Source organism: Colobus angolensis, unplaced genomic scaffold, assembly GCF_000951035.1.
Source record: "Colobus angolensis palliatus isolate OR3802 unplaced genomic scaffold, Cang.pa_1.0 Scaffold566, whole genome shotgun sequence".
NCBI lineage: Eukaryota > Metazoa > Chordata > Mammalia > Primates > Cercopithecidae > Colobus > Colobus angolensis.
The window spans coordinates 1,086,616-1,101,093 of NW_012119221.1; the positions used below are offsets into that span (position 1 = coordinate 1,086,616).

Sequence of the window (14,478 nt, forward strand, 5' to 3'; positions counted from 1 at the left end):
TTGGAGTCTTGCTCTGTCACCCAGGCTGGAGTGCAATGGTGCGATCTCAGCTCACTGCAACCTCTGCCTCCTGGGTTCAAGCCATTCTCCTGCCTCAGTCTCTCACATTGCCAGGACTACAGGCATGCGCCACCACGCCCAGCTAATTTTTTTTTTTGTATTTTTAGTAGAAATGGGGTTTCACCATGCTGACCAGGCTGGTCTTCGACTCCTGACGTCAAGTGATCCACCTGTCTCGGCCTCCCAAAGTGCTGGGATTACAGGCATGAGCCACAGCACCCAGCCCCAGGAATGTATTTTCTTAATGTCCAGAAAACTAATATGTAACTACTTTAGAGTGGCCCAGAAAAACCTTCTGAGAAGGTCACAAATACTTAAAATATTATGAAACCACATCCTTCTTTCTGAGTCTATCAAAGCATATGACAATTTGAAGCACACTAAAACACATGCAACCTCTTTATGAATTTTTAAAAATTATTTCTAAAAACTAGTAATTTATATGGAAATAACCATTAAACTAGATAATTTTACTTAGAAGCAATGTCTACTCTGCTAACCACACAGGGTCAGAAAAAACATTCAGTAAACCACTTCAGTATATAATATTTACCACAAACAGATCCCTGTTTTATAAATGTCAGTGTTTCTCATCCTTATCTGTGAGACCTACAAGCAGCATTTACAAACTGGTTAACCAAATAAATAGTATAGGTAATATGGAAGTGTGATTTCAGGAAATAACTTTTCTCTGAAGAATGCAAGTCCTTTTAAACGTTTACACCCACGGAGTCATTAAAATGAGACAGCAAGCCAGGCACAGTGGTTCACACCTGTAATCTCAATATTTTGGGAGGCTGAGGCAGGAGGATCACTTGAGGCCAGGAGTTTGAGACCAGTCTGGGCAACACAGCAAGACCGCATTTCGATGAAAAAATTTTAAAAATTAGCCAGATGTGCTAGTGCAGACCTGTAGTCCAAGCTACTTGGAGGACTGAGGCAGGAGGATCATTGCGTGAGCCCAAGCATTAAAGGCTGCATTGAGCTACGATGGTCACTGCACTCCAGCCTGGGAAACACAGTGAGACCCTGTATCAAAAATAAAAAGAGAGAATTACAACCTACTCCCTCCTTCACCTATGCATTCCTCTCTTGAAACTGCTTGCTATTGCTTGCAAGTAGCTATAAATCAACCCAATAATACATCAGACACTGTAACTTTCATAGCTTAACAATGTATAGCCAATCACTAATCAATGTCATTTCCTTAAGCCAAAGAGAATTCCTGACAAACAGCTTTGTATTAGTCCACTCCCTGTCCCCCTTTTATGTCTTCACAAACCTGCTCATAACAAAGGCTAAAGGGAGATCGTATTCAAGGTTACTCGGGTTTAGTCTTCTGGGCAACTATCCTCACTTTGGCTCAAGTAAACTCTTTAAATTATATTTTGTGCCTCAGCCTCTTCCTTTTAGGTCAACACATTCTTTTAAAGACTTTAAAGCTACCTAAAAATTAATCTACCAAGAGTTTTAGTTATAATAAAATAACTTTTATGGGGCATTTTCTTTTATGGGACATGTTGTCCTGTCAAAGTTCAACTCAGAAACTGCAAAGTATGGCCCCATACAGGCTATACAGGGTTATATACAGGGCTATAATTTGCATAAACTGCTCTGTACAATTTCCCCAAGGACCTCAGAGATTGAAATAAGGACAGTGAAGGTTGCTGTCATGGCCTCTGTTCCTAGAATGGTTTATAGCTCTGAGGCAGAGGGGTAGAGACCTAAAGCTAGAAGGACTGTTTGAATGAGAGAAACAGAGTTGGGGAAAAGTCTACTTTCCCTATTTACTAGGCAAGGCTGGTGAGGCCTAGCAACAGTGGGTTATATCTAGTACAACCAGGTATTTTTAAATTAACTGTCTTGGAGGAATGGGGCAGTATAGGGTGCAGGTGAATTGTTCTATTAGAAGAGACTTAAGAGAGCTGATATATCTAAATGTGCTGCATAATTCTTGATTGACTCCTTGTCCAAAACATATGTATTTATAAAAGATATTTTTAAGTCACTTGGGAAAATCTGAGTAAGGACGAGGTATTAGATGGTATTAGGAGTTACTGTTAATTTTGTTAAGTGAAAAAATGGTATTGTGGTTATGTAGAATAATGTTCTTGCAGGGATTCATAATATGCCACACCAAAATAAACCACTCTGGCATAAGGATTATTTTGAGCTAAAGACAACTGAAAAGAAACAAACACAAGAAAAATACTCTCCACCCAGTAACATCCTCACTCTTGTCTCTACCAGGAAGGGGAGGACACTCTTAATCACTGGATAAAGCTCTAGATTCTTATCATCCCAGTGAGGCACCAGAGGAATCTATATAACAAACCTTGCTAAAACAACCTTTAATTTCCATTAAATCAAACACTCTAAATATCGACCATATAGATTCAACAAGTTGAATACATAGTTTCACCCATGTATTACCATCCCACAGTTTGTTATTCCTAGAAGCTCAAAGACCCTTTCTGTTGTCTTATCACATCTCTATAAATTTGCTGTTCTTTTGTTAAGATGCTACATAAGCCCAAGTTTTAACCACCACTTTGAGTTACTTATCACTGAGCTCTCCTATGTGTATGTGTAATGCACTTGTTAATAGACTTCTGTTTGTTTTACTCTTGTTAACCTGTCTTTTGTCAGTCCAATTTGCAGGATCCCAGCCAATAAACCTAAAATGGGTAGAGGAAACAGAACTTTATTTTCTTTCCAATACCTTTACGTTTTGAAGATGCATGCTGAAGTACACAGGAATAAAGCATCATGCTATGGTCAGTTTACTTTCTACAAATGCAAATATACACACACACAGATACAATTATATAAACATGGCAAAAGGTTACTTGTTGAATCTATATGGTCGATATTTAGAGTGTTCATTTTCTCATTCTTTCTACTTCTCTGTATTTTTGAGATTTTCTAGAATAAAAAATTTTTAACAAAACTACCAAAGAGTGCTTATTTTTCTAAAAAGTGTGACAAGTTCCTGAAATTAGAAATGAAAGGATCTTAAAATACCTAATTTAATCCCTGAAGCCAATGACTATCAAAAACTCTATGGATGTATATGTGTGTAATATATAGTTGCTTTTTCTTGAGTACTGTAATATATTTTGTAAAACCTTAAAACCAAAAATATGTCTTTTAAAATAGTAGTATATTAACATTTTGAAATACTATGATCTTACCTTGATCTGTATAGATGAATTATAACCCACACATCTTTTTCTGCATTTGTGACTTCATTCACATACTGATTTCCAGAAATTTCTCTTAATTCCCCAAATTTTTGTTTTTTCTTAAGAGCTTTCCATTCCTGTAACCGCTTCTCTCTAATTAAAACATGAAATTAAATTACATAAGAATACTGTCATATTCTTAAGGTCATTCTTATATGTAATAACAATTTAGGGCAATGAATATAATGCCTATATATATCAAACACTTTAAATGATGGGATATTCATGAATGATCTTATAAAGCCAATTTCTCTTTTTATATGCTAATTTGTGTTATCATGGATATTGGAAAGTATAAGAAGTTTGATATTGACTTTTAAATTTGTTTGGATTTAAGACTAGGTTTAAATCATTAACTGTCTTGGAGGAATGAGGGGGTGCAGGGATGCAGGGGAGTTGTTCCCTGCTATAGAGAGTTTATCTGGATGTTGTGCCAACAAATTCTCATGTACAAGTTGAATACTTCATTAAGGAGAATAATGATATCCAACATTTACCAAGTGCTTGCTGTGTTGCCAGGCACTATTTTAAATACATAACATTAATGAACTTAATCCTTGTAAAAATGTTACAAAGCCAGTACTATTATTATCCCCATGTAAATGTTAGTAACTATCATGCTAAGATGATCTTCACTTTGAAGCTTTTGTGGATATTTGCAATTACTTATTATAAACATAGACTTATTATTAATAGAGAGGTAGTAGGGGAGAGTGATTATGAGCTTGGATTCCAAGGTCAGACTAAACTGGGTTTAAATGCCAGTTCCAGTACTTGTTAATAGCATAAACTTGGGCAGTTATTTAATCTCTCTACACTTCACTTTCCCTAACTGTACATGGGAATAATACTAATAACTACTCACAAGGGATTATTGGGAAAAAATGAAATAACACATGTAAATTTCTTAGCAGGGTGCCTGACACACTGTGAGCATTCAATAAACATCGCTACCTATTTATCTATCCATAGAGAACCTTGCAACTGTTTAAAAAACCAACTTTCTCAACATCTACAATCTGACAGTTTCGCTGTTGAATGCCTGGATTCATGAAGCAAATCTAAATGGTTTCTGACATGCCTGCAAATTTATTAACATTTAATGATTCTATACCTCTAAGTTTGCTGGGAGTATTTACTCCCTTTCTTTCTCTGTACACTAACCATATTTTCTCATTTTATGTATTCTTGATGCTCTGGCATCTGGCACATTGCTGATTCTGTAGAGTCTGCCCCTCCCAGGGCTAGTGAACTCCACGAAATAGCAAACACTCTTCAAACAAACCAATCAATCTAGGGCCCATACCCTCAATCACTTCATTTATCAGACTGAGCCACGATCCCCTGCCCTAATCATCCCAGGGCCAGGTACCAAACAACTAGAGATAGCCTCTACAGCCCAGAGCCCACCGAAATTATTGAAACTAGCCAATCCTAACTCTGCTTACCCTGCCTTGCCTTGCTTTTCTCATAGAAACCACAATAAAAGCCTTATGCCCATGCTTTTCCCCTTGCTCCTTCTGACTTCTGATCAATTCAGGTGCTTCACTGCATAGCTCCGGTGTGGCATGATGTGGCATGCACCCCTCCTTTTGGAAACTGTGAGTAACCAACTATCCTTTCAATAGCAACCATCTCCTGACATACTTGAATAAAAACAAAACCCTGGGTATATTTTAAAACATTCCGACCTTATTTCACATGCTAGAAACAGTTCAAGTAAAACCTCTTACTTTACATAACCAGTAATCCAAGCAAAATCAAACCTAGAAGAAAATGCCAAGGATAGTAACCCAAGGCTGGGGATCTCTCATAGTTTTCAAATTGAAGTCCTTCAATTTTTCCTCCACTGGCCCAGATATTTGGAATCTAGAGTTATTCCACTGTTCTTCTGGGAGCCCTATTTTGCACCGAGTATCTAACTTCCCTCAATTTGATCTTACTGGCTTAACATCTTTCAGAAATTTAGAAATATTCTTATTCCAATGATGACACCATGCTCTAATTAATGGTGCAACTATCAATAACTTCTCTTCCTCCTCCCCTCTTCCACTTCCTCCTCCTCCTCATTTTTCTCTGTTATTTCAACTGAACTGGGCAGGGGAAAACGGTAAATACACGGGCTGCTTTTGCCATTAAGAGTTCACACAGTGTTCAATGGCGCGCATTTTTCTCCTAACAATCCTATCATTTGGGATTCAGTTGCATAAACAGAAGGCCCACTAGCTATTTTAAGCAGAAAGGAGCTTAATATGGGGAATTAAATGCTTTATCAACCCAATAAAAAGAAGGAGCAGGTTCTAGACTGGGATACCAGGCATGACTCCCAGAATAACATGCAAAACTGGTCGGCCAAGGCTTTCTCTACCACAATCCAGAAACTAGGGAATCTGGAACTACCACTCCATTGTTGGCTTTACTATCAGACTATTCTGAGAATCAGAAAGCCGGTGTAACAACTTTTGTCTCTAGAACCCTATCTTCTCAGTAATAATCTAAGGATGAGAAATTGTTGACAAAATAATGGCTGCATTGGATACTATGCTCCATACCTGGAAGACGGGTTCAATTATATCCCAAACCTCAGTATCATGCAATATACCAGTATAACAAGCCTGCAGGTGCATTCCCTGAATTTACAATAAAAATTGAAATTATAAAATAAAAAAAAGAATGGCTCCAAAACCATGATGCAAATTCTAGATCAGTACCACCTAAATGGATGCTTTGTGTGTTTCTAATTATTACTATTATTATTATTATTATTTTTCAGACAGAGTCTCGGCTCTGTTCCCCAGACTGGAGTGCAGTGGCGCATCTCGGCTCACTGCAAGCTCCGCTTCCCGGGTTCACGCCATTCTCCCGCCTCAGCCGCCCAAGTAGCTGGGACTACAGGCGCCCGCCACCACGCCCAGCTAATTTTTTGTATTTTTAGTAGAGACGGGGTTTCACCGTGTTAGCCAGGATGGTCTTGATCTCCTGACTTCGTGATCCACCCACCTGGGACTCTCAAAGTGCTGGGATTACAGGCGTGAGCCACCGCGCCCAGCCGTGTGTTCCTACTTCTTTCCCCAATTAATTTAGTTCTGAATTCACATCCCCGGTGAAGTATCTAAATCACATCCTTTACCTTTACTGCAATAAAGTCTGAGAAGTATCATTTTAGGGTTTTAGCTTCCATGTTACTGGAATACACCAAGAGAAAGGGGAACATATGTGAAAAAGGCCAATTTAGTATTATATGGCAAAAACAATATACTGATTTGTTTATTGCTATGCATAAATTTTTTTCATCCTTTTAGCTAGAAGAGCTTCTGAACTGACTCCCTTGTTATTTTATAGTTAATTATCTACACAATAACATTTGTCTCTTCTTGTTAGAATATTACATTTTTTAAAAAAAAAAATCTTGTCCTAAGGTACTGGCTAGGACCTACAGTATGATGTTTAATAACAGATGAAGTGGCGTGTGGTGGCTCAAGCTTGTAATCCCAGCACTTTGGGAGGCCAAGGCGGGCACATCACTTAAGGTCAGGAGTTCAAGATTAGCCTGGCCAACGTGGTGAAACAGTCTCTACCAAAAAATACAAAAATTAGTTGGGCATGGTAGATGTGCCTGTAGTCCCAGCTACTCCGGAGGCTGAGGTAGGATAATCACTTGAAGCCAGAAGACAGAGGCCGCAGTTAGCTGAGATTGGGCCACTGCACTCCAGCTGGCGCAACAGAGCACGACTGCCCTCCTCCTACCGACAAAAAAAAAAAAAAAAGTGAATAATTCGTCTTTTTCTCATACAAATTGTTAAAATTTTTATCAAGAAAAAAAGTTCTGTTACTTTAGTTATTTTTTTTTTTTTGAGACAGTCTCGCTCTGTCACTAGGCTGGAGTGCAGTGGCATGATCTTGGCTCATTGCAAACTCTGCTTCCTGGTGTGTCTGGAATTGGTGGGTTCTTGGTCTGGCTGACTTCAAAAATGTAGCCGCAGACCCTTGCGGTGAGTGTTACAGTTCTTAAAAGGTGTGTCCAGCGTTTGTTCCTTCTGATGTTCGGATAAGTCTGTAGTTTCTTCCTTCTGGTGGGTTCCTGGTCTTGCTGACTTCAGAAGTGAAGCTGCAGACCTTTGCCGTGAGTGTTACAGCTCTTACAACAGGGGGTGCATTTGGAGTTGTTCATTCTTCCTGGTGGGTTCGTGGTCTCCCTGGCTTCGGGAGTGAAGCTGCAGACCTTCATTGTGAGTGTTCATAACTGAAGCTGTAGAGCTTCACGGTATTACAGCTCTTAAACGCAGCATGGACCCAAACAGCGACCAGCAGCAAGATTTATTGTAAACAGCAAAAGAATAAATCTCCCAACCTTTGAAAGAGGGCAGAGTGAGTTGCCACTGGCTGCTTCTGGCAGCCAGCTTTTATTCCCTTATCTGGCCCCACCCACATCCTGCTGATTGGTCCATTTTACAGAGAGCTAATTGGCCCATTTTACAGAGAGCTGATTGGTCTGTTTTGACAGAGTACTGATTGGTACATTTACAATCCTTTAGTTAGACACAGAGTATTAGAGAAGTTCTCCAAGTCCCCACTAGGTTAGCTAGATATAGAGTACTGATTGGTGTATTTACAAACCTTGAGCTAAACACAGAGTACTGATTGGTGTATTTACAATCCTTTAGCTCGACACAGAGTGCTAGACAGGAAAGTTCTCCAAGTCCCCACTAGGTTAGCTAGATACAGAGTACTGATTGGTGTATTTACAAACCTTGAGATAGACACAGGGTGCTGATTGGTGTATTTACAATCCCTTAGCTAGACATGAAAGTTCTCCAAGTCCCCACTAGCCTCAGGAGGCCAGCAGGCTTCATCTGGTGGATCCCATATAGGGGCTGCAGGCAGAGCTGCCCACCAGTCCGCAGCCAGGCCTGCACTCCTCAGCCCTTGGGCTGCGGATGGGACCAGGTGGCATGGAGCAGGGGGTGGCGCCAATTGGGGAGGCTCCTGCCCTGCAGGAGCCCACAGCAGAGAGGGGGCTGGGACATGGCAGGCTGCAGGTCCTGAGCCCTACCCCACGGGTAGGTGGCTGAGGCCTAGCAAGATTATTCGAGCGCAGCGCCTGCAGTGCTGGGGTACCCTGCGCAACCTCAGCAGCTGCTGGCCCGAGTGCTAAGCCCCTCACTGCCGGCCGCTCCCAGTGCGCTCCCAGTGGGGGCCCCAAGCCCACACCCGCTGGAACTCGTGCTGGCCTGTGAGCACCCCAGTGCAGCCCCGGTTCCTGCCCGCGCCTCTCCCTCCACACCTCCCTGCCAGCAGAGGGAGCCAGCTCCGGCCTCAGCCAGCCCAGAGAGGGGCTCCCACAGTGCAGTGGCGGGCTGAAGGAGTCCTCAAGCGCAGCCAGAGTGGACGCAGAGGCCGAGGAGGCGCTGAGAATGAGGGCTGCTAGCCCATTGTCACCTCTCACTGCATTCAAGCAATTCTCCTGCCCCAGCCTCCCATTTATCACTAGTTTTTAAAAAATATTTTCTTGCTGTATTGTTTTTACTTTAAATGAGGAATTTGCTTTAAATCAGCACTAACAAGTACAGACTTTCTTAAGAACAAGTAATATTTTTAAACATTACTGGTTCAAGTACAGAAATGAAAATAATGCCATAATTTGGTGGCAACTAAATTTGTGATTTTGATGTGGAATATGCAAATAAAAGAATTTCTATTTATGGTATCCCTCTTCAGTCTCTGTGGTAGAGAAAGGTAGGGTGATCATCATTATAGCTTTCTCTTCTGGGGAAGCTACATTTACCTGGAAGACTACATTTGCCAGCTTGCCTTGCACTTGGATTAGGGTCATGAGACTAGATTACAGCCCATGGCACATGAGTGAAAGTGATATATAAATTTTGATGACTCACCCCTAAAATGTTCCATGTGACCTTTCACATTTTCTGATCCACACAACTGCAAATAAAGGTTTCTGAGATTATGTAGCCCCTAATGAAACAGCCCAGGTTCATAGTCATCACCTGGAGGAGGGCTACTCAGGAGAACGATAGGACAAGCATCAAAGAGTTGTGCAACCATCACCACTACCTAATTCAAAAACATTTTCATCACTCCACAATAAACCCATATCTATTTGTAGTTACTCCCTATCCCCCATCCCAGGCCCTGGTAAACAATAATTGCATCCTGTCTCTATGACTTTTTGTACTGGTTCTTTTCCCTAACATGTTTTCATCTGTGTTGTAGAACATATTGGTACTTCATTTCAATTATGGCTGAATAGTATTCCACTGTATAGATATATCACTTTTGGTTATCTATTCATCAACTGATGACATTTAGATTGTTTCCATTTTGGCGTTATTGTGAATAATGTTGCTATGGCCATTCCTATACATGTTTTGAATTTTCTTGGGTATATACTTAGAAGTGGAATTGCTGGATCATATGCTAACTTTACATTTAACCTTTTGAGGATCCACCAGACTGTTTTCCAAACTGGCTGTACCATTTACATTCCCAGTGGCAATTCACAGGGTTCCAATCCCTACCAACTTATTTATTATAACCACCTTAGTGTTTGAAGTAGTCTCCCAATGTGGGGTCTTCCCTAACTCCAATAGTTAGTGTCAGAATTGAAATGAATTGTAGAACACCCAGTTGGTGTCCAGGAAGTTGGAGATTTTGGTTGTGGGGGACCCTGACCCAACATTTCATGTCAGAAGAGGTATAAGTAAAACACACCAGAGGAACTAAAAAGTACAGTAACTAAAATAAAAAAATACATTGGAGAGTTCTGAAAGCAGATTTGAAGAAGCAGAAGAATCAGCAACCTTGAAAATAGGACAACTGCAATGATCCAATCTGAGGAACAGAAAAAAAAGAATGAAAAAAAATAAACAGGGCCTAAAGGGTCTATGGTTATCAAGCAGACCAACAAACATGTTGTGTGAATCTCAACAGAAAAGACAGAGAGAAAAAGCATAAAGCATATTTTAAGAAATAATGGCTGAAAACTTCCCAAATTTGATGAAATACATGAATCTATAAATCCAAGATGTTCAACATACTGCAAGTATGATAACAGTATGATAAACTCAAAGATACCCACATGGGGATACATCATAAACTACTGAAAGGCAAGAAGAGACAATGAGAAACTTGAAAGCAGAGAGAAGCGAGTCATCACATACAAGGGATCCTCAATAAGACTATCAGCCAGTTTCTCAGTACAAATTTTGGAAGCCAAAGAGGCAATGAGTTGATATTTTTTAAATGCTGAGAGAAAACAACTGTCAAGCAAGAATTTGATATTTGGCAAAACTATGCTTTAAGAATGAGGGTAAATTAACGCATTCCTAGATTTAAAAAAATAAAAATAAAAAGACATCAAGGGACCTAGACCTGCCTAAAATATATGTGAAAGGAGTCCTTTGGGCTGAAATGAAAGGGTACCAGATAGTGTCCAAAGACATATGAAGAAATGAGGAACATGGTAAAGTTAACTACATAGGGAAATATAATAGCCAGTATTACCATTTGGCTTTTACATAAGAAAATGTAAAAGCCATCATTGGAGTTGTTTTTTTTTTTTTCTTTTTGAGACAGGAGTTGGTTTCTTTTTTTTCCCTTTTTGTTACCCAGGCCGGAGTGCCGTGGCGCGATCTTGGCTCACTGCAACCTCTGCCTCCCAAGTTCAAGCAATTCTCACACCTAGCCTCCTGAGTAGCTGGGATTATAGGCGTGTGCCACCTTGCCTGGCTAATTTTTTTGTATTTTTATTAGACATGGGGTTTCACCATGTTGGCCAGGCTGGTCTCGAACTCTTGACCTCAGGTGATCTGCCCACCTCAGCCTCCCAAAGTACTGGGATTATAGGCATGAGCCATCATGCCTGGCCTAGAGTTGGTTTCTAACTTCTCTTTTTCTCCTGTATGATATAAGAGGGAAATACATAAAGCAATTAATAATAAATCTATGTTAATGGATGCACAATATATAACAATGTAGTCTGTGACACTAACAACTAAGGAAAAGGATGGAGATGTGTTTACATGCTATTGAAGTGAAGTTGGTATTATTTAAAGTAGGCCATTGTAAGATGTTAATTTTTATCCTTAGGATAATCACCATGAAAAAACTGAAAGATAGACAGAAAATGAAAGAAGGAGGAAATAAAAATCGTACACTACAAAAATCAGCTAACTGTGAAAAGAAAGCAGTAATGGAAGACTTAAAAAACAAAAATTATATAAGAAATGCAGAAAACACCTAAGTAGCAAAAGCAACTCCTTTCTTAACAGTACTTACTTTAAATGTATGTGAATTTTAAATTAATGTGATTAATCTCCAACTAAAGGCAAAGATTGGCAAAATGAATCTTTAAAAAAGCATGTTCCAGATTTCTCAGTCCTTTTTTTTTTGAGACAGAGTCTTGTTCTGTTGCCCAGGCTGGAGTGCAGCGGCACAATCTTGGCTCACTGCAACCTCCGCCTCCCAGATTCAAGCAATTCTCCTGCCTCAGCCTTCTGAATAGGTGGGATTACAGGTGCAGGACACTACACCCAGTTAATTTTTGTATTTTAGTAGAGACAGAGTTTCACCATGTTGGCCAGGCTGGTCTTGAACTCCTGACTCAGGTGATCCGCCTGCCTTGGCCTCCCAAAGGGCTGGGATTACAGGCATGGGCCACTGTGCCTGGCCTTCTCGGGCTTCTTTTATAAGAGCACCAATGCCATTCATGAAGGGGGAGCCCTCATGACCTAATTACCTCCCTAAGGCTCCACCTCTTAATGCCATCACCTTGTGGGGGGGATTAGGTTTCAACATATGAATATCGGGTGGGGGGGACACAAACATTCAGACCACAGCACCATCATTTAGTGGTTTTTAGGGAGGTTACATTAGACAGGCATGATTGAATAAATCATTGGCCACTGGTGATTAACTCAACCTCTAGCCCCTCTCCCCTCGCCAGAGAGCAGGGAATAGTATTAAAAGTTCTAACCTTCTTATCACATGGTTGGTTCCTCTGACAACCAGCCCTCATCCTAAAGCTACTAGGATCCCCTCCCCCAAGAATCATCTCATGAGCATACCAAAGGTACTTTTATCACCCAGCAAATTCCAAGTATGTCTGTGTCAGGAACTGGGGATGAAGATCAAATATATATTTCTTATTATCACAGTTCCAGAATATCTTTTATTCCTGTTTATAACTTCTATTTCTTTATTGTTATTCTCTTTTTGATCATACATTCATATCTTTTTAGCTCTTTAAGCATCTGTGAGATAGTTGTCTTAAAATATTTGTCTAGTAAGTCTGACTTCTGGGCTTCCTCAAGTACATTTTCTATCAGTATATTTTGTTCCTTTGAATGGACCATACTTTCTTGTTTGTGTACGCCTTGTGATTTTTGTTGAAAACTAGACATTTGAATCCTATAATGTGGTAACTTTGGAAATAAGTTCTCCTCTTTTGCCAGGGTTTTGTTTTAATTGTTGTAGGCTGTCTTTGTACTGGGAATCATTCTGAGGTATAAGCTTTAAGGTCTTCTCACGTATTTTCTGAGCCTGCATCTTCCCCAGAGTAAATGCACTGGCTTTCTATATTTTCCCAAAAGTACAGTTGGTTTTGAATCTTTAAAAAAGGTTATAGCTCTTTTAAATCCTCTGATAGCTGCCTGAACCAGTGGGGGTTCACACAATGGCAACCAGTCTCTGTCCCTGTACATCCATGTTCAGAAGCAGCAATCTGTAATAAGAACACAGAACCCCAATATTTGGAGGAAAAGACCCTATTGTCCACCTTGGCTCCAGCAAGCTGTGTCAGAAATATAGGTTGTCAACTGCCTGTCATGGAGCTAGGGATTGAGTATGAACAGCTGCTACTGAACTGAGTGCTGACATCAACTGATACTGCCATTTACCAGCCAAGTTTTCACTTGGAAACTACAAGCATTCAATATTCTCCAAAGCACTAAAACAATCACTTCAGACAGTTCCGCTAGTACAATCTTCGATTAGGTAGAGAGATGGATTTTTGGAGCTTCCTATTCTGCTATTTTCACTGATGTCTCATTAGTGAGTTTTGTTTATTTTTAAAGAGTTCTTCAATTAGGGTTTATTTGAAGTTTTCTTATAATTAAAGTTATGCATTACGGAGAAGGATACCACAGAGGTGATATGTCCTTCTCAGTACAACATACCAGGGGTTACTTGATCACCTCCCAGCATATTTTACTGGTGATATTAGACTTGATCATTTGCCTAAGACAGTATCTGCCTATAAACTTAGTATTTCCTCCTTTATAATTACTAAATATTTGGGGAAGAATTCTTTGAAATTATGCAATATCCTGTTGATGTTTAAACTTTCAACCAGTCATTTTAGCATCCACCACTGGATCTTACCCATAGGAAATTACCACTGTTCTAATAGTGATTTTTCTATTTCTCTCATTTCATTTACATTTATTAAATAAAATTCTTCGGTAAGGGAGAGAGATTACTTCTTCCAAATTTGTTCATATATTAAGTTACTTATATCACTATGAACTTTCATATATTTATTTCATTATTTGCTTTATAATCCAATCATATAATTAAATTATTGATTTTGTTGTTCAAGTTGTTCTAACTTTGGCCCTTGGGAGATCTTTCCATTTGACTCCTGGGACTTTTTTTTTTTTTTTAAGTACTTCCTTACCTACTGGCAACATAAGATGCTTCATATTCGTATTATACTTTCCTAACACACACCGAAGGATCAAGCAGTTCACTAAGGAGCACTGATTCCTGTTATTAGAGAATAGTACTTATTTGTTTTTGTTTGTTTGTTTGTTTGAGATGGAGTTTCGCTCTTGTTGCCCAGACTGGATGGAGTGCAATGGCACGATCTCGGCTCACTGCTACCTCCACCTCCCAGGTTCAAGTGATTCTCCTGCCTCAGCTTCTCAAGTAGCTGGGATTACAGGCATGTGTCACAATGCCTGGCTAATTTTGTATTTTTAGTAGACACAGGTTTCATCATGTTGGCCAGACTGGTTTGAAACTCCTGACCTCAGGTGATCCACCCACCTCGGCCTCCCAAAGTGCCTGGATTACAGGCGTGAGCCACTGCACCCTGCCTGAGAAAGATCTGATTGCTATATCTGCTCATTGCTCCCGGAGTATTGCTGTTCTAACT

At 39.9% G+C, this 14,478-nt stretch overlaps 1 protein-coding gene across 1 annotated transcript in view; it reads right to left on the reverse strand.

Moving 5' to 3' along the window:
- The window catches only part of PDCL2 (phosducin-like 2), a 35,820-nt gene that overhangs the window by 10,394 nt on the left and 10,948 nt on the right, over nucleotides 1-14,478 (reverse strand). Inside the window, exon 4 of the mRNA XM_011961712.1 lies at nucleotides 3,255-3,398. Within this exon, the coding sequence (XP_011817102.1) occupies nucleotides 3,255-3,398 (144 nt within the window). The remainder of the gene's footprint in view (nucleotides 1-3,254; nucleotides 3,399-14,478) is intronic.